This window comes from Lucilia sericata, unplaced genomic scaffold, assembly GCF_015586225.1.
Source record: "Lucilia sericata isolate MDLA Ls3-8-SP2 unplaced genomic scaffold, ASM1558622v1 Contig000106F_arrow, whole genome shotgun sequence".
NCBI classification, from domain to species: Eukaryota; Metazoa; Arthropoda; class Insecta; order Diptera; family Calliphoridae; genus Lucilia; species Lucilia sericata.
This window is the reverse complement of record NW_023994138.1, coordinates 84,889-105,894: the sequence shown is the minus strand read 5'-3', so window position 1 is coordinate 105,894 and position 21,006 is coordinate 84,889. Positions and strand designations below refer to the sequence as shown.

Here is a 21,006-nt window from a genome sequence, read left to right as displayed (position 1 = left end):
TATTGTTATTTTTCAGAGATGAATTGAATGAAATTTATGAATTAAATTATATACATTATACATGTGTAGAACTTTTGATTTTTTTCAATACTAATTATTTTACTACAATAACATCAATTTCTATTCAGAAACCGGTTATATATACATACATACATACATACATACATACATACATACTTATAACGATATTATACATACATATATACATTAGACCGACTCACAAAAAATGGTGCTCGAGTTTCGTTTTTAAATATATATACATACATATATACATAAATATATGTTATATACATATAAATTGTTATTAAAATAAATGTTAAAAACCCCAAATTTGTTAGGTTTAGTTCTTGAGCTGGATCGTTTTCAAAAATTAGCCCAAAAAGGACATGATTTTATATATTTCACTCAAAAATTTAGTTTAAAAAAAGTAATGATTTAAAAATTAATTTAGTTATGTAAATTTTTAAGCGTACCATTTTATTTCAGTCCGTAGCAATAACATGAACAACTATTATCGGTTTGGGTACTATACATATGTACATACTATATGATATTAAAAATAGACTGCTACTATGAACTAGATACGTACTATATATTAAACGGTTTTAGAATATTTTTTCTGGGTCATACAAATTTGAAGAGAAAACAAAACAAAACGATTTACTATAAATGGGACTCCGGTATTCAGATTAAGTTTATTAAGTAAACAGAATGCAGATAGTCTTTATAGTAATTTTAACAGGTTAGTATTTTAGTTAAATATATTATTTTTTATTATTTTATTATAAACAAAATACATATGATTTTAGCAACCTGGCTTAAAGCAGGCGAAACCTCACCAGGATATTACGACGATGATTACGACGATAACTATTATCATCATGGTTCTGGATATGGTAGATATTCTTCGTGCTCATGTCCTCCGGGACCACCGGGTCCACCTGGAGATGCAGGGCGGCCTGGAGCTCCCGGTTATCCAGGAGAAAAGGGTGATACCGGCTACTACGGACAACCAGGGCGTCCAGGAAAACCTGGTCCTAGTGGACTACCTGGTAATACAGGACCACCAGGTAGACCTGGACGCCCGGGATATCCTGGGCCGCAAGGTCCTCCAGGATATGGTCATTATCACCACTAGATATAATTTAGCAATATAATAAACATACATAATATGTGATCTATATTTTATAAAAAAAAACATTTATTTTAGAGTAGAAAATTAGAGTAGAAAATAAATTAAAATAAAAAATACAAAATAAATATTTCGTTTTTAATAATGAACGTTGTCCTTCCATAATCTAAGATCCAGTTGTGGAAAAGCTTTGCAATTTATTAAATTATTTCTGAAAAAATAAAAGAAATTAATTTTTAAAATAAATTCATTTTATAACAAATTTGATGCCTCCAATATACATACAGTTAATCACAAAAATAAGTATACAGAAATACTGACGATTGGTTTTATTTAAAAAAACATATTACTTTTTCAAAAAACAAGAAAGTAACACATTTATTTATTAAAAACAATTATGATAATTATTATTCACTACTTTTTTTCTTCATATATTGGTTCTTTGAGTTCTCATTTAAGCTAAAGTTAAAAAGGTGCAAAATTTACGTCACAAAAGTAAGTATACAGATCATTTCAGTATATATTTGGTTTAATGATATTAACAAAATTTATGAAAATTTTACTTGTATTAATATAATTACTTTTTAATAAAATATTTTTTACACAATAACTTGGAAAAAATCTACTTTTAGTTCCGAAATCTTGAAATTTGGACCGATTGGCTCCGGAATTAATTAGTAGAACAGTTTTTTCTCATTTCTACGATTTTTTTTCCACTTTAGAATTTTTAACTTTTGAAAAGAGTTGTTATTTCGAAATTAATGTTATATGCATGGATTTGGCCATTTTGAATTTTTAACTTTTGAAAAGAGTTGTTATTTCGAAATTAATGTTATATGCATGGATTTGGCCATTTTGAACACACTACGTTCTTAAAAACCCGAAATTTAACTCCGATTTCTTAAGACTTACAACATAAACTTTAAAATTTGGATAATTCTATATATTTTCTTTAATTTAAACAGGTTTTCCAAATACTCCGATTTCCAAAGCATACAATAATGCTACCAATCATATCTTGATATACTCGATACAATAACCATGTTTTATGGATCGGACATTTTATTTGTTCTAGCAACAAATTAAGATGTATCCGTGTTCAAAATAGTTCAATTCGTATTCATACCACCAATTGAGCCTGATTTAATATAAAAATCTTACTATTTTGGACAATAATCAATTTCAGAACCGATATGTAGTGTAAGTTATTGACATGGTCACCATTTGACGATTATTGGTAGTATTTAGGAGTGTGTAATGGATGATTGGAACCAAAAAACTTGTTTTAATTAATGGATACTAGTGCAAATATTATTAATATCGCATTTTAAGACATAAATTTTAGGAAATCGCCGTTAAATATCGAATATGTACGCCATACTATGTTAAAAACGGCAATGTTCCGCAATGGATTGTAATTATTGTAAAGAAACAATTAATTTAAAAGTTAAAATATCGTCTTCCAATGCATCATAATGATCAAACGAGGGATATTATTGAATACCCGATCCAAAACTCCGGGGGTTTAAATAGTCAGATGTTCTTAAATAGGAAAAAAATTTAAATTTTTCGGAACAAAAAGTGAATTTTTCATGGTATAGTGTACAGAATATTTTATTATAAAATAATTACATTCAAACAGGTAAAATTTTCATGAATTTTGTTAATATCATTAAGCCAAATACATATTGAAATTATCTGTATACTTACTTTTGTGACGTAAATTTTGTACCTATTTAACTACACCTTAAATGAGAACTCAAGTAACCAAAATAACCCGGAAAAAAGCAGTGAATAATAATTATCATAATTGTTTTTAATAAATAAATATGTTACTTTTTTGATTTTTGAAAAAGTAATATGTTTTTTTTAAATAAAACCAATTGTCAGTATTTCTGTATACTTATTTTTGAGATTAACTGTATGTACATAAACTGTGCTAAGTCTACTCAGTACTCTTTGAAAGCCAACTTTCTTGACATTAATATTGGTAAATATGTATACTTATTGGCATAAAGAAGTGAGCCTAACTTAGCATCGCAGCAAAACAATTTTGAATTAACCTTTTTCATTTAATTTTTTGCAGGGATGGTATAGATTGGAGGTGTCGAATTAATGAAAATATAACTTACTGGTGATTGGGAAAGATAAAAACATTTGGTTGGATACATTGCAAATTGTTTCCATTAGCACAGACAATACTTGCAAAACTAATTTTTCGTATTTCAGCCAGTTGATCTGTGAGAGAGAGATTACTTTAAATTAATAACATCAAAGACAAGCAAGTATTGAAAATTATTCCTATAGATACACTACATAATATGTAGTGTTGTAATGTTGTATATTATACAACATTACAACACTTTGAAAATATTTTCATATGCATTCGGCTGTGCCGAATCTCATATACCCACCATCAAACCGTATGCCTTAAAAGGAATGCTCCCCTATAAACATAATAGTGATATTACTCATCAAATTAACTGAAGAGGACCTTATATGAGAGATAGGGTTAATAGTTGACCGTTTTTCATAATTTGTTTTTAGACCAATTTTGGTTCATACAAAACATCTCTACATCGAATATCACTTCCCTACACTTTCCGCATCAAATTGGGTAGGAAGATTTACGTTCCTATAAATGTTTCTTATAGCGGATAGGGTACCATTTTAATTTATGATCAATAAAGGAGCATGTGTATATGATCATTTTAATTGAGCAGAAGAGTCATAAATGACTCGAATGTGATCAAAATTTAAAAAAATGCTAGCTGGGAGCATTCTTTCATTTCTGATGTACAAACAACACACACATTCTCTCTTCTTCTCATCTCACTCTCTCCCTGTTTTACTCATTCCTCGTCCTCTCTTACTCCCTTCTCTCCCACTTTTTCTTTCTTCCTTTCCGAATGCTTACCAGACTGGTTACCAGTGGTGAAAAAATGGTCAAATATAGACCGATACTCATAAAAATTAGTGTAGCGATTTAAGTTCTTTTAAGTTTTGGCTATATAAAATTTCCCAGCTATATTGATATGTTTAAGGCATTTATGAGCATTATGATAATTTCTGAAGGGGACCTTATATTGTGGCTAGGAACAAATAAAGCGCGATGTCCGCATTTCTTTACTATATAATTTTTGAAAAAAAAAATAACTTGCTCCAAATTTGATAATAAATACTACCTATTCGACATATTTATTTCTGTATAATCTGTTTTCTGAGGAGCCACTTGAGAAATCGTGAACCTACGCTTACTAAATTATATACAGCAAAACATTTGTGTAAATTTTAATTAATAACTATCTTCAAAATAGAACCTGTACGTATTGAAAAAAAAAATATAAGAAAATGTGCTAAGTTCAGCAAAAAATAAAAATTCAGAAAAAGAAAACGTGCTATGTCCTAAAATCCCGCAATAAGAATTCAGCATTATTTTTAAATTGTTTCACAACTGATTAAAACAAGTGAGAGTCTTATATTCGGCATATACCCACCATCAAACCGTATGCCTTAAAAGGAATGCTCCCCTATTAACATAATGGTGATATTACTCATCAAATTAACTGAAGAGGATGTTATATGAGAGATAGGGTTAATAATTGACCGTTTTTACATCGAATATCACTTCCCGACACTTTCCGCATGAAATTCGGTAGGAAGATTTACGTTCCTATAAATGTTTTCTTATATAAAATTTCATAACTGTTCAAGTATTTTTAAGTCAGCAAAGTTCGTCAAAGTAATTTTCTTATGGACCGATCCTCAATACATTTGGTAGAGATGTTTTAACTCGTATTAAAAATATGTGTGTAGAATTTCATCGCTTTTCTGTATTCTGTATTTTTAAGCCAGTAATGATCGTTTAAGTAATTTTTTGAAGGGCACCTTATACGGGGGAGTAGGGACAATTATGGACCGATCCACATAAAGTTTGATAGAGAGATATTGGCTTCATTGAAACTTATGTGTGTTGAATTTCATCACTATACTCGTATTTTTAAGCCAGTAATGAGCGTTAAAGTCATTTTCTGATAGGGAACTTATATGGGGGTAAGGTCAATTATGAACCGATCAACATAAAATTTGGTAGAGAGGTTTTGGATCATAAGAGACTTACTTATGTCAAATTTCTTTGTTATACTAGTATATTTAAGCCAGTAATGAGCGTTAAACTAATTTTCTGAAGAGGGCTTATATGGGGGTAGAGTCATATGGACCAATCCTCATAAAATTTGGTAGGGAGATTTTGGATCATATGAAACTTATTTATGTCTAATTTCATCGCTATAATCGTACATTTGAAATAGATATGCCCATTAAAGCTGTTTTTCGGGGGTCCTCTTGTATGGGGGCTATCCGAAAACGTGGACCGATATTGCCCATTTTCAATACCAAACAATACCTATAGAGAATATTTGTGGAAAATTTCAATCCTCTATCTAGTTCTGTTCGGACTCTATCGTGCTTTTAACAGACAGACGGACGGACAGACATGGCTAGATCGTCTTAGAATTCAATAAGGACCCAGAATATATATACTTTTGTGGGTCTATGACCAATATTTCGATGTGTTACAAACGGAATGACAAAATCAATATACCCCCATCTTTTTTGATGGTGGGTATAAAAATTAAACTGCTTCAATAATAAATATTATTAAGTAACCACTTTAATAATAAGTATTATTAAATAACCACTTTAATAATAAGTATTATTGTAATATTTTTCTTAAAGGTGAAATGGTTTTTAGTCGTGGTAATAGCTTTTATGGAAATGCCCATATATCTTAAGTTAAACAACTTAAAAAATGATTATCCATTTAGTAAACTGTTTTGCGATTTAATATGAACATACAAAATATTAAATTTACCTCTAGTGAATCCGGAATTTTTATCTTCGTGTTCGAAGAAGAAGCGGTCAGCTGCACGTATTTTAAAAAATTGTTTCCCAATAATACATTGAAATGTTGGACCTAGCATTGAATCTCCAGAGTGATTTTCATATGAACCGCCAATAGTCAAATCTATGTCATTCGGTGATGAATAAAACTTTTTCAGTAATTCAATTTTCTAAAATAAATTAAAACGAAAGATATGTATATTAGAAAAAAATGACCCGTTGGTGTACATTTAAAATGGACAAACTTTGTGTTTGTACCCTATAAAGAATTGCATCATAACATTTACGTTTGCTTCGGAATTTCATTTGTATATATTACGTACCTCTTCTGAAATTTCATTTAAGAAATCTGACCACTGATACGCTCTTGCTAGGCCACATTGTTCTCTATAATCATTGTAACTAGGTAAACCGTAATCTCGACCTCGCTGAATATCTATAGCTTTTAGGTCAGTGCCGAATTCATCGAAAGATTTACGATCGAAATGATGTTTGACCTGCGATTAAGAATTTAATAATGAATTGAAAACCAAAAACTAATATAGATTCAAACCTCTCTGTCTACATTGCCATCAGCACGTTTCTCTAGTTGTGTTGCTAAACCACGTATAAGAGAATCGAAGTTGTTTCCTTCCATTAGAAGCTTCATAGAATCTTGACGGTCGAAATAGTCACTCAAGCGCATAGTTTGATTACTATTTCGTCCGGAGGAAACCATTCTAAAAACAATAACATACATAATAAGATACAAACTGTATGTTATTTAAAGTGAAAAAAATCATTTCTTACGAAAACCATCCAGGAATTGATTGATGTATATAACGAAATGCTGCGGCAGCATATTCGGCAAATGGTGCTGGATCCAAATTTCGATCATAATCATTTACATATTCATAAGGCGAAACCGAATATATCAAACGATTAGCAAAACTATACATGGGACCTAAAATGAGCGGCAACCAATCGTAGAAGGTAATCTTTTGATATTGAGCTATATTAATTTTTCGTGCCACTTGGAAAATTCTTTCATCTGAATAATGAGGGTTTATTCGAGACAAAATTTTCGCTAATCTATTGTGCTCTCTGACAAATATCGTTTGCAGAACAGCAATTATTGGTGTAAATTGATTTCGATTATCGGGTATGCTATAACATTGCTCGTTATTTGCCGGACATTCGCCATTTGAGCTGGATTGAACGGGTAAAAATGGTTTACTGTTATACAAACTGGTTTTCAGCAAGCCACCTTTGTACTGGCGCACTTTTATGTTCTGCTCCAATGAATTTCCATAAACTGATGATAGATCCAAGAAGGCTGTAGTTGTTGTAATCTTCTCCGCATAAGGCAAACCGCTGGGTGCACAGGCAATATCTTTATCAGATAAACTACGGGCAAAGCTAAGACATGTCTTTCCCGAGGTCATTGCAATCGGGCCAAAAGGATGTAAAGGTATCGAATAACACATTTTGTGCTTCGGATTTGCGCAGCAGTCATCTAAAATTATAGAAAGCATGACTTTTTATATTTTATACGAAATGATATCCATTGGTTATCCATATATACATAATTTGAATTTATGTATGTATTTACAAAGCCATTTGGCCTTACGTTAACGAGCTATGCGAAAGGTTAATTTCTACTTTTTACGTAGAAAAACGACTAATAAACTGGAGAAAATTTTTTAATGCTGTAAAAAATCAAATTTCCTTGCCTGAATTGTTCGATATTTGGCATTTTTTTATAACACTTAGTAAATACGTATCCAAAATAAAAATGTGTACGAAACAATAGAAGTCCGAACTAAGGCAAAATGATTTAAAATTAAATAATGTATATTAACTATAAAAATTTATAATTTACTAATATTATTTTAACACGACTTAAGTTAAAAATTTTAAACATTTTTAAAATTGTTTTTTAAAACCACTTTCAGTTGTTGAAATAAATTGAAATTTTTTGTAATTATTGATTTTTGTTACCGTTTTTATCAAAACCTTCACGGCTTTAAATTATCTACGAAATTTGACATAATTCTAAATAACTTTTTAAATAAATCATAGGATTTAACAAATTAAACTCGATTTAATTAAAAATATTTCTAATAATTAATATATTTCTAATCCGAATTTAAAAAGGTTTTATAGTTTAACCATAAGGGAAGAAATTGTAACTTAAATTTAATTGTTTAACTTAACGAGAATTATAAAGCCCAGCCTAAACTAAATCTTTATTTATAAAATATGTGCGATTACATATCAAAAATTAACTAATAACAAAAAATTAGACATTTTTGAAAATATATAATGAAATATTTTAAAACGGCCCATATTTTGTAATACATAGTTCAAAACCGAGTTTTTGAGTTATGCCTGTCTTGTAGTAAATGTATTGATAATTAATATTACTTACCCGGTAATCCCTCGCTATATAACTGACTGATGTCGTGGGCAACAAATTGACCAAATTGCATTGTTAATAATGTACGATAACTATCCGATAACGTATCCTCCCCATATAGTGATAACGATAAAACGCGGGGATTTGGTAGAGCATGGCCAGATGAAGATTTGCTAGGAGCATATTGACCATCACCATATTTTGGTCTTAAAATACGTGAGTACCTTGACTTTGCAATACCATAGCCGGGAAATTGGAAATTGTTACAGGAACCATCATACGTTCGAAAATAGTAGTTGCTAGTGTCATTGAAACATGATATGGGAGGCACAGCACATTCTAATTCCGCCGTTTTCATTGCCCCCAAATAGGAACTGTACAAATTGTCTAATGTTTGATCCCCATAAATTCCACCAAATACATCCTTTTTTATATTATTAGAGCGAAATGAGTTTTGCAGCAAGGATTCTATTGCCATGGCCGATAGACCAGATTCTGGAACTGGCTTTACTATATTTAACTGGCTATTTTGTCCTGGCATTAAATCCTTCATACCTAATTCGGATAAAGTATTTCTAGCGGCCAATGCCGTTAGAGCCTCTACACTTAATGTACCCGGGTCATTCCAATGAGAGTATGGGCTATTTAATAATGGAAATAATTAAAAAGATATATTATCTGCATACATACATACATATTAAGTATGTATATTCATGTGATAATTTTTAAACAGTTTTCTTACCATCTAAATTGATTACTTAATTTAGCTTCAGTTATAATGGTTAAGATCAATACTTTGAAACGAAATGTGCAAAACTTCATTATTTCGTTAGAGGTTAGTGAGAGTCCGATACTTTCGATTGAATTAAATTTTTAACACTACAAAATTTCATTGTTTTGAACATTTATTTATATATTAAGATATTTGTATATTATCAAAGAATCTTTTATCAATTAAACAGTATTCATTTCGTGGGTAAATGCAACTCATAATTTCCACAATAATCACGTTCCAAATCTATGCGGAAAATAACACACATTAGCGGCACACTTCTTAAAGTCAAATAATAAAGACACACACCATGTGTTGATAAGTAGTTCTTAATCTAATTTATAATTAATTAACATACACACCTACATACACGTAATAAAAGCATTAAAATTTTAAATACATACACTATTATATGCAACACAAGCAACTTTTAACGACAGTGTAACCAAAATCATATTCCAATAAGCATTTTTGCTAGAATTCAAGATAATACATTCATTTAACACAATGATTTTTTTACCAACAAACATTTTTTATTCCATGAAAAAGAGCGCACAACAGGCCCGATAGTGGCCTAGGTGTAAAACAATTTGAAATCTAGTCGTATATTAAAATTACAATATAAGTACATATGTATGAAATGCTCTGATACATCGTCGTAATTCAATAGCATTCTCCAGTGAAAAGGATACTTGAATTCAAGTCGAACATCACAGATAAATTAAATTACAATTCAATATATCGTCACCTGAAACGCAAACGGCCCTAACTAATCAAAAGTTCAATGTATGCATCAAATGTCCACAACAAAAATTGGACTCCTCCGAACATATTTAATGATTTTATTGACAAAAAACAAAACTTTTCAAACAAACTTTTCAATTTAAATAGTGTTTTGATTCTCCTGTAAAATTTTAAAAATGTTAGATAATTACATACATTAGAGGTGTCCAAAAAATCGATTTTGCTCAGATGGGTCTTATTTTGTTTATTAGTGTCTAAAACTTACTATTGTTAAATTTTAGTCAAATCGGATAATGATAACCCGTGCCGGAAATCGATTGAAAAGAATAAAATTGGGTAAAAAATACGACTTTTAATTTCTTAAAAAATTTTGCCATTAAAATTATACATATGTACATATATTCTTTACATTTCGAACAATATTTTAGAGAAAAATATCTTTCCAACAACCCCCCAGCAAAAACTCGGTAATGGGTTGTACTTCCATTACCACTTACTTTTCAATGACTACTACTTACCGTCTGCATTACTTAGAAGTACTCTAGTAATGACTTTCTTATAATCTGATATAGAAGTACTTTATTTTCGGCTTTGTCATTTTGTTTGCACATTTTATTTAATTGCGTTTTAAGAATTGTGTTTTACAAAAAATAAAACAAAATTAGTTTTGTATGTGATAAAACCATTATTTGACGCGCAATAAAATAGCTAAGCAGTGGTGCAGTGTGTAGAGCATTTGACTAACAAACCGAAGTCCCTGGTTCGTATTCTAGCTGGCTCTTTTTATTATTAAAAAACGAAACAACTTACTCAACAACTGTTTTGTAAGAGAAATTGAAAGTACTTCTTTAACTCCCTATTTGTAAGCGCGCGTAGAAGTACTTGCCACCAATGACATCACCGTGTTAAAATAATGACTTAAATTGCTAATGAAGAAGTAGTGAAAAGAGGTTTTATTAGCTTTTTAACTCATTACTTTTCAATGTAAGTTTTTCCTGGGCCACTAAACAATGACCGACAGTTCGTTCAAAAGTCTGATCAAATATAAGAAAGTCTAATAGATGTCCGATAAATGTCCGACAATCTTTCAAAGTTTAATACTTCAGAAAATGTGCAAAAATCTAACAAAAAGTTTGCCGATTATTCTGTAAAAGTCTAAGAAATATTTCACAAAATTTTGACATCAGACATGGCCGAAAAAAATTGTTTACTAAGAAGGTATAAAATATAAATAAATAACTAAGTTATAGGCATTTTCTTTTCATAAATACATGTGTAGCAAAAACATATTCGTTCTTTTTTGAGAAAATATTTTTGTTTACATCACATCAGCTTACAAAACAATGTAAAAAATACATGATTTTTTGTCAATAACTTTGGGAAATTGTCAATAACTTTGTGTTTGTCCTATGATATAGCGTTTTTAATAAATGTTTTCTATTTTAATGTTTATTTAACAAAGGTTTTTTATTTAATAAATTCAAAATGATTTTTTTTATAAAACGAGTTAATAAAAAAAACAAAAGTATTTAATTAAAAACAAATGACGTCACTACGATATATATGTACATTAGAGTGATTCAAGCTTGTATGAAGGAAAAAATTTAAAAAGTATTTAAAAATCAGACTTTAAGAAATTGTCACTTATGACTACTTTTTAAAAAGTGCTTTTTAACAACGTTTAAAAAACAGCTTCATTTAATGGCCAAAAAAATTGTATTTTAGGAGATCGGACTATGCAGATTTAAATTGTATTGTATTGAAAGAAGTTTAAGAAGACATTTTACAAAAAAATATTGGTGGTACTTTTTTGAGACTGTTTTTCGAATGTCGAATATATTCGACATTTAACTTTGACCTTCTATAACTCACTAGGGAAAACTCAAATTCAAAAAATATTATTTTTCCCGGATTCAGCATACTCAAATTATCTTAAATATAAGTTTTCAAGTTTTTTTCTAGACATAAATTATTTTTGACCGTAAAAGGGTTAAATTATTCCCAAGTGCCTTAAAGGGTTAATCTACCTTTTTCACTCTACATATTTTAAATATCGGACTATATATGATAAATTCCAGTCATTTTTGGTAAATATGGCCGACAAATAAATATTATTTCACTAAAAATTCCCAAATATTGCAAAATTTTACCTTTGAACTCCACAGTTTATGGGTTAAGAATGTCCGATTTTAATAAAACTTCGGATATATATTTTGTATTATCTAGACTATAATACTCTGATAATACTTTATTTAAAATGTGCAACAGTAAAGAATTAATACGTATTCTCTATAATATTATAAAAAATGCGATTTTCCCGAAATCCGCCGAGTTCAAATCGCAGGTACATCTAAGCTGTAAGAAATATTGATCTATTTTTTTTTTACCAATTTTACACTTTTCAATCGATTTCCGGCACGGGTTCCCATTTTTGATTCGACTAAAATTTAACACCAGTCAGTTTTAGATACTAATAAGCTAATGAGAAAAATCGATATTTTTTGGAACCTCTATTATATGTAAATTAGAGATATAACTATAGCCATTTGTTGCTAATATGATAATTGGCATAGCATAGTCGAATAGAGCATTAAAAAATATGAAAAACCACTATATTATTTTTTCACGTTTTTATGATTAATAGTAACTGCGGACATACTTCAAAATAAAATTTTAAATAAGGGAAGTATCACCCACAATTGCAAAAAAAGTTGCAAATAATTTATGTAATGACTAATTTATCATCGCTCAGTCCAAACCGTTAAAGTTAGAATCATAAATTTTTGGTACTAAGTTTCTTTGGCATTGTATAGATTAGACCAATTTGTTTGGAAGTATTTGCCATTAATTAATTTTAACATAACTTACGCGTTTAATTCAAATGAGCTGTTTTTATACCCTCCACCACCATCAGTGGTGATAGAGGGTATATATAACTTTGTCATTCCGTGTGTAACACCAAGAAATATTCATCTGAGACTCAACAAAGTATATATATTCTGGGTCCTTATCAAATTCTGAGTCGATTTAGCTATGTCCGTCTGTCCGTCTGTCTGTGTAAAACACGCTCACGATAAAACGAAGCAATAGAGTTTAACCAAATTCACCCAAAATGTTCTTCATTTTCCTAAGTTGTTTGGTATTGAAAATGGGCAAAATCGGTTCACACCGGGAAAAGTTATGAATCAAAATTTGAAACAACCTCGAAAAAAATAAGCATTTTTTACACATTCTGATGTAATTTTCTCGAAAACTATGCAAGATAATTCCATGAAAATTACCATACATTCGTTTCTACACAAGATCTTGATCCCTGCTGAAAAGTATTGCTAGAATCGGTCCACAATTTCATATACCTCCCATACAAAAGTACATATTCCCGGAAAATGGGTTTTTTGTTAATAACTTCCGTCACAATGTCGATATCTTCACAAAATTTTACAAATTAAAATCTTATGTCAATAGAATTCATTCAGAGAAAAAATTTTCTGTATCGGTCCATAATTGGACATAGCTCCCATACAAGGTCCCCTCCCGAAAATCACTTAAACGCGCATAACTCATTACTTAACTAAGATATCTATATAAGATTTGGTGCAAGTATTGCTTATCTATACAGAAATATTACTCAGAAAGTTTTTTCCGATCGGTCCATAATTGGTCATAGCTCCCATACAAGGTCACCCCTCCCGAAACTCACTTAAACGCACATAACTCATTACAAAATAAGATATCCATATAAAATTTGGTAGAAGTATTGCCCGTATGCACAAAAATATTACTGTGAAATTTTTTTCCGATAGGTCCATAATTGGTCATAGCTCCCATACAAGGTCCCCTCCCGAAAATCACTTAAACCACATAACTCATTACTTAATTAAGATATCCATATAAAATTTGGTACAAATATTACTCATATGTACAGAAATATTACTAAGAAATTTTTTCCGATCGGTCCATAATTGGTCATAGCTCCCATACAAGGTCCCCTGCCGAAAATCACTTAAACGCACATAACTCATTACTAAATTAAGATATCCATATAAAGTTTGGTACAAGTATTGCCTATATACACAGAAATATTACTGTGAAATTGTTTTCCGATCGGTCTATAACTAGTCATAGCTCCCATACAAGGTCTCCACTTAAACGTACATAACTCATTACTAAATTAAGATATCCATATAAAGTTTGGAACAAGTATTGCTTATGTGCACAGAAATATTACTGAGAGATTTTTTTCCGATCGGTCCATAACTGGTCATAGCTCCCATACAAGGTCCCCTACCGAAAATCACTTAAACGCACATAACTCATTACTAAATATAAAGTTTGGCAGAAGTATTGCTCATATACGGAGAAATATTACTAAGATATAGATACAGAATTTTGAAATTTTGTCTTTGTATACATAATTGGCCATAGCTCCCATACAAGGTCCTTTTAACGAAAATCCTTTAAACGCACATTACTCTTTACCAAATAAAGCTATTGATACAAAATTTGGCATAAATATTAGTTTTGTATACAAAAATTCTATTTCCAGATTTTTTCACGATCGGTTCATAACATGGGTGCGGGTCGGTCCCATAAAAGTTTCCTTTCAGAAAATCAAATAAACACTCATAAACTTATTACAAAATTACGATATAGATACAAAAATTTGACTGAAATATAGCTTTTATGTACAGAAATTTTGCTTAAAGAATTTTTTACGATCGGTCTATAATTGGTCATATCTCCCATACTAGGTCCTGCCCCTAAAAGCACTTTAAACCGTATTTAACTATTTGCATTATCAATTTGTGTAGAACAAAATTATATATATATGTATTTTGAAAATTCCTTAAATCTTTCACACACATGCATACATGCAAAGTACTAATATTGCTAAGCGCTATAAAAATATAAAGAAAATGGCGTTTGTAATGTTCAATAAATCTTAGAATTGTATAGATTTAGCAGTTTAAATCTTGGGATTTTTCTATTTAAGACATGAGAAAACTTATTGTACAAATATTCGATCAATTAGAAAGTATTAATATAAAAGTAGCTGGTGGAGGGTATTAAGATTCGGCTCAGCCGAATATAGCACTCTAACTTGTTTTTCTTCTTATTTTACCTACTTATACTTATGATTATAATTGACATTTACATTTACATGAATGCTAATTATAGGGCTGGCACTACAGAACAATAGGCTATATAAGATCTTGATCGGATGCCACGCCCCTTTTTACGCCCACTTTTTATAAAACTATTATTACACCAATTTTCCAATCACAATATGCAAAAACTACTAAACCGATTTACCTGAAATTTTGCATACCGATAGTTATAAGTCTGAAAAAACTATAGGCTATATATAAGATAGTGATCCTATGCCACGCCCCTTTCTACGCCCACTTTATATAAAATTATCCTCACATATATATTATCCTATAATTATATGAAAGAGAATGTCAGTTTGTTACGCTTTCACGGACAAACTACTGAACCGATTTACATGAAATTTAGAACACTAATAGTTCTATTCTAAAGTGATGATTTGACGTCACGATTCTTCTTATTCTCACTTTTTTTATATATAATTGTCATACAAAATTTCTATTCGAGACTTACAGAAAACTACTGATCCGATTTACATGAAATTTGGTATACCAATTAGGTCTGACCTCAGGATCTGGATTGGAACGCCATGCTCCTTTTTACACCAACTTTTTGTAAAACAATTATTAAACCAAATTTACGTTCAGGCATACAAAAAACTTACTGATCCGATTTTAATAAAAACTATTATAATGAATGTAGTGGAATGAACAGTACGAAACATTACATCTTCAAAACGTATAATATGTATTTAATAATAAATATATATGACACTCTTTTTACTCTTTCACTACATAACTACTAAACCGATTTACATAAAATTCGGCATATTAATAGGTATAACCTCAGAAGTTAAAAAAAGACTCTATATTATATTGATTGGATGCTACGCATATTTTTATGTTCACTTTTAGAATACCACCTATAACACCATATTTCTAGGCTAAATATAAAAAATATGAATCCGATTTTCAAGAAATTTGGCAACATACAGTGTATTTTTGGAATCAACTTTTTGATCTGGATTTTATGCTTCATGAAATTAGCATGACAATAGTTCTATCGTGGAAGGTTAGGTTAGTTTGAGGAAGAGAATATTTAATACATCAAATCCAAAAAAATACACCTATACCCCTAATTTCAGGAATGTTGTGATCTTAATGAAATGCAATGACTTTTTGTTACATTTATAATGCTAGAGATCATGATATATACTTCTTATATTATATAAGAATTATTTTTTAGTTAAATTTTTAATCAAAAATTTATTTTTATTTGAAAACACTATAATGTTTAACTAACTTTACGATTACGTAAAATAAAAATCTGTAATCATAGATCCGTATATAATACTCCCATCACTTATATTTTCCACCGGAAAACTATTCTTATTTCAAAACCTGTAATCGGCTGTATATCCTCAAAAAATAACTATTTGAAAACAGAATCGGATGTAGTTTACTACGATCGAGAAAATAGCATATGAAAATTCTTTATCAAAATTATATTGTTGTAGATCCATATATAAGACTCCCATCACTTATATTTTCCACCGGAAAACTATTTTTATTTCAAAACCTGTAATCTGCTGTGTATCAGAAAATAACTATTTTAAATCAGAATCGGATGTAGTTTCCTACGATCCTAAAATAGGGTAAATGATATATTCATATTACATTTTCATAAAATTCGAATTTAAATCGGCTGTGGTTCCTTATATAACACTTAAATCTATCTAGAAAATCATTCTTATCTCCCCTTAAAATTTATATTTATATAACTCTTTAAAAATTTACTTTAAATAACTCTCAATTTGAGAAAACAATAAAGATGCGTAATCACTAATATTTAAATCGAGATAAAAATAAAAATCTGTGATCAGTTAAACATACCATGAAAAAATTATCTTGATACAAATTCGGTTGCCATTTTTTAAATGCAGCTCAAATCTAAAAAAACATGAAGATATGTATTTGACTACTCATTAGAGTGTCCCGAAAGACAGCACTTTTGCAAATCTTATATAAATAGGTAGACCTCTCAAATGATGCATATAAAGCATTGTTCATATAAAATTTGGATGAATTCATCTTTCGATATCATTTTATACTTTTAGAAAATTATCCACCAAAAATTCTGCACTACTTTTTCTGTATGTAGCGCCGTATTTATTGCAAGCTTTTCAAATTAAATAATGATTTTGAATAACTCCAGCACACATTTTCCATTTATCATTAACAAATTCCGAAATTTTTTTAATTGGAGGAAGATTTGGATATTTTAATAAGTAAAATTATTTGGGTATGTTTTTTGTATATCTAACGATATTTGACCTTTAAACCTTTATTTCTTCGGATTTAATAAGTGGTGTCTAAATCCAGCCAAAACTTAAGTGTGGATGCATAAAAGCTAAAGAATAACAATAATATTTTTAAACATACTTTTGTATAAATGGATGTATTTGAGAAACAATGATGAGACAAAAACGGAGGTTTTACTCTGTAATGAACAACTCAAAATTGTTTGTCAAATTAAAAGTTGTTTTGGTTTCTCTGTCAAAATTCAAGGACTCTTCATATTTTCCTAGGACAGTAATTTTGTTCTTTTTTTAAGAATTTTGAAATCTTGCAATGAACCCAAATTTTTCATGATTTTGTCCAGAATTTTTCATAATCGTTTCAGAGTTTCTTCAATTACATGTAATTATTCAAATAGCAAGAAAATCGCTTGAAATTTTGAATGGTTAATTGTACGTATTTTTGTAGTTAATAACATGCCCCGAAGCCTTTTGCCTCTTTACACCAGGGGCACTACAATTCAAAGTAAAGTGTGACCAAATTTAAACTGAACAGTTCTTAAAATCTACTCTACGTGGAAAAATTAAAACAACTATTTTGAAAATGTCCTTAGTTCCCTACCAGTGATTGAAAATGCTGATTTCAGTATAATTTCTCGAAAAAAGTTTTGTAGTGTGCTCTTGCATTACACACCACTGTACAAAAACATCAACACACACACGTACATACACATACACCGCACACTCCAAACATAAACAAAATCGATCAAGCTGCACTTGAATGAAATGTGACGAATGCTTAAAGGGATCATATTGGTGTTTGAGTGACATTATTAAAGTCACTCAATTCCCCAATTTGAAGACAACCTGATTGGTCAACTCATCAAGTTGCAACTGTCGAAATTAGAATAAGTGCATGTATGGAATAGGATTAAGCAAGATAGAATGTAAATTAGAATAAGTTAGAATAGTAAAGAAGATATGTAAATTTTATATAAAAAGAGCCCCTTGGCCACAAATAAAACAGATTAAGACTAAGACTCAAATCGGCAACTACATTGCCTTGAATTTTATTCAGAAAATCTCCTTTTGCCCTTATTAAGGTAAGATCGGCAAAAGCAATAGCGTAGCCAACGGCAAACACTGCCGGTTACAAAACAAACTCTTTAATTAATTTACTTTTGTTATTTTGACAAACCAACTCACTTGATCCTGCCAATCTAAAACCAACCCACTTGATCCTGCCAATCTAAAACCACCACATGGCGATCCTGCAAATCTCGATCCTGCCCACTTAATCTTGATCATGCAATCTCGATCTTTAGATGGAAGAATATGTACCTTTGGGCATAACAGAAGACATTCCTAAATACGTCCCAGCCAGATTAGGACCTCAAAAACTAACTTTGGAGGAATATAGAAGAAGACAGGAAAGGTTAAAAGATGACAAATTGACAACAATCCCAAAGATAGACACCAGAATAAAAAAAGAGAGGTGGACGTCTGGTCAGGTTAAGAAAGAAATTAGCAGAAAACCTTAGAATTGTCAGAGACGAGCAAAACCCAATTGCATGGGAAAAAGCTCAAGAACTTTGGACAGAGATAGATAAAATTAAGATAGAGATAAAAAAAAAATGGGAAGACCTCAAAGTAAAGAGGTAACAGTGGAAGAGAATATAATCAATAATAATAATCAATCAGAAAATAAAGAGGAGATTGATAAAAAATTCTTTTTAATAGTAATTGCAATTGTTATATTCATAGTATATAGAATAAATAAATATTTTAAAGATTATGTCAAGAAAAAGGTGGCTACTGTTAATAGCAATGCTATAACAGATATATAAAAGATTATATATATATATAAAAAAAAAAATTTTTTTTTTGTAATAAAATAAATAGAAAATATATATGTAGTAGTATGTAGTAATAAAAATATGATTTATGGAGGAATTTGTGAAAAAATTAAAAGATATTTGGGCAAATCTAAAGAAAAGTCCCAATAGAAAATATACAAAAAAGACCATAAAGGAAAAATTAAATATTATAGAAGATATTAAAGAAGGTTTTCAGACAGCATTAGAAATAGAAGGTGACACTGAGAATACAGTTGCACTGAAAATAGAATTTAATAATTTATGTAAAACAATAATAGAATTTTTAAACAAGGCCCAAATGCAAGAAGAAAAGGAATTCATCATGGCGGCATTTAGTTTGGAAACAACTTCCAAAACTCTCCCATTATTCTCAGGAAATTTCAACGAACTTGAATGTTTTGTGGTGACAGGTGATCTCATATATAAGACATTATCAGAAGTAGCTAAAAAAGATTTCCTTCAGTACGTTTTCCATGCGAAACTAACTTCAAATGTTAGAACGGCTATTGGTGTTGTTGCTGTGCCTGAGACTTTTGACGCATTGAAGAGTGCTTTACAGCAAAGATACAGAAATAACAAGACAATTCCACAACTACAGGATAGGTTAAACAATTTGTACCAAAGAAATTTAACGGTAAATAACTACAGGGACAGATTGACTGATATAATAGATAACCTTAATAAATTAGGAATTGAAGAGTTGGGAAATGATGCCACAGAACCGGAGAAAAATGTAATAATTACCCTGAATAATAAACTAGCCCTTGAATCATTTAAAAGGGGCATAAATGACAATTTAAAAACAGCAATTTTTGCTGCACGCCCCAAAAATCTTCAAGAAGCAACAGAACTTGCTCTCGAATTAGAAAATGAGCAAAAAAGAAACCCAAGCTCTATTATGCATTTTGAGAGAGGTTATAGGCAAACCAATAACTTTAGACCAAATAGACAAAATTTTAATAATAACAATTATAGGTCTAATAATAATAATAATAATAATAGTTATAGACCAATTAACAACAATTATAGACAGAATAACAACAATTACAGACCAAATAACAACAATTTCAGACAAAACAATAATATCAGGACAAGTAGCAATAACAACAGTTTTAGGTCAAATAATGACAGTAACACAAATATTAGGAAAAGCAATTTTAACAACACAAATAACAATAATACAACTAGGAATAATAATAATAACAGCACTAACAGAGACCGAAGATATATACGTGCAATAAACGACACGGGAAACATGGAAGGCTCGGAATACGAGAATATTCCGGAAAGCCAAAATTAAGGATTTTTAAATTAACTGAAAATAATACAAATTTCATTACTGTCACATACAAAAATAAAACATTAACATTTCTTGTCGACACAGGTGCCGACATATCACTATGCCGTATGAACAAATATTTCGAAAATGAAAAATATTATCCAGAAGAAAGATGTAAACTAACAGGTATCACAAATCAGGAAATAAATTCAATAGGAACTATTGACCTTAATCTAAATTTAACAAACATAGAATGTAAACATACATTTCAACTAGTAGATACAGATTTTCCAATTGAAACTGATGGTATTATTGGGCGAGACTTTTTAAAGAAATATTTTTGTAAAATTGATTATGAAACATTTACATTAACTTTATTTGTAAACAATACAACAATAATTTTGCCTATGCAAACAAAAACATATAGTGAATTAACAATAACAATACCACCAAGAACAGAAATTATACAACCAGTAAAATTAAATATAAATGAGGAT

The 21,006-nt window shown here is 29.9% G+C and overlaps 2 protein-coding genes across 2 annotated transcripts; one reads left to right on the top strand and one right to left on the bottom strand.

The window, feature by feature from the left end:
- Window positions 1-799: 799 nt before the first annotated feature.
- On the top strand, window positions 800-1,138 carry LOC119600184 (cuticle collagen 34). The gene has a single exon (XM_037950278.1). It carries the CDS (start codon window positions 800-802, stop codon window positions 1,136-1,138), a length of 339 nt encoding a protein of 112 aa, XP_037806206.1.
- A 47-nt stretch (window positions 1,139-1,185) lies between these two features.
- On the bottom strand, window positions 1,186-9,254 carry LOC119600182 (peroxidase). Its single transcript, XM_037950277.1, has 8 exons — window positions 9,175-9,254; window positions 8,445-9,073; window positions 6,824-7,529; window positions 6,588-6,753; window positions 6,358-6,531; window positions 6,006-6,204; window positions 3,265-3,370; window positions 1,186-1,343 (listed from the first exon to the last, which is right to left on the bottom strand). Exons 1-8 carry the CDS (start codon window positions 9,252-9,254, stop codon window positions 1,271-1,273), a joined length of 2,133 nt encoding a protein of 710 aa, XP_037806205.1. The 3' UTR covers window positions 1,186-1,270.
- Window positions 9,255-21,006: the final 11,752 nt, after the last annotated feature.

Excerpts from the sequence above, each read along its gene's own strand:
- LOC119600184 (XM_037950278.1), top strand. The coding sequence starts at position 800 with ATGATTTTAGCAACCTGGCTTAAAGCAGGCGAAACCTCACCAGGATAT.
- LOC119600182 (XM_037950277.1), bottom strand. The coding sequence starts at position 9,254 with ATGAAGTTTTGCACATTTCGTTTCAAAGTATTGATCTTAACCATTATA. Across the intron at positions 6,754-6,823 it reads TCAATTCCTGGATGGTTTTC|AATGGTTTCCTCCGGACGAA; the intron begins GTAAGAAATGAT and ends TATTGTTTTTAG. Across the intron at positions 6,205-6,357 it reads TAAATGAAATTTCAGAAGAG|AAAATTGAATTACTGAAAAA; the intron begins GTACGTAATATA and ends AATTTATTTTAG.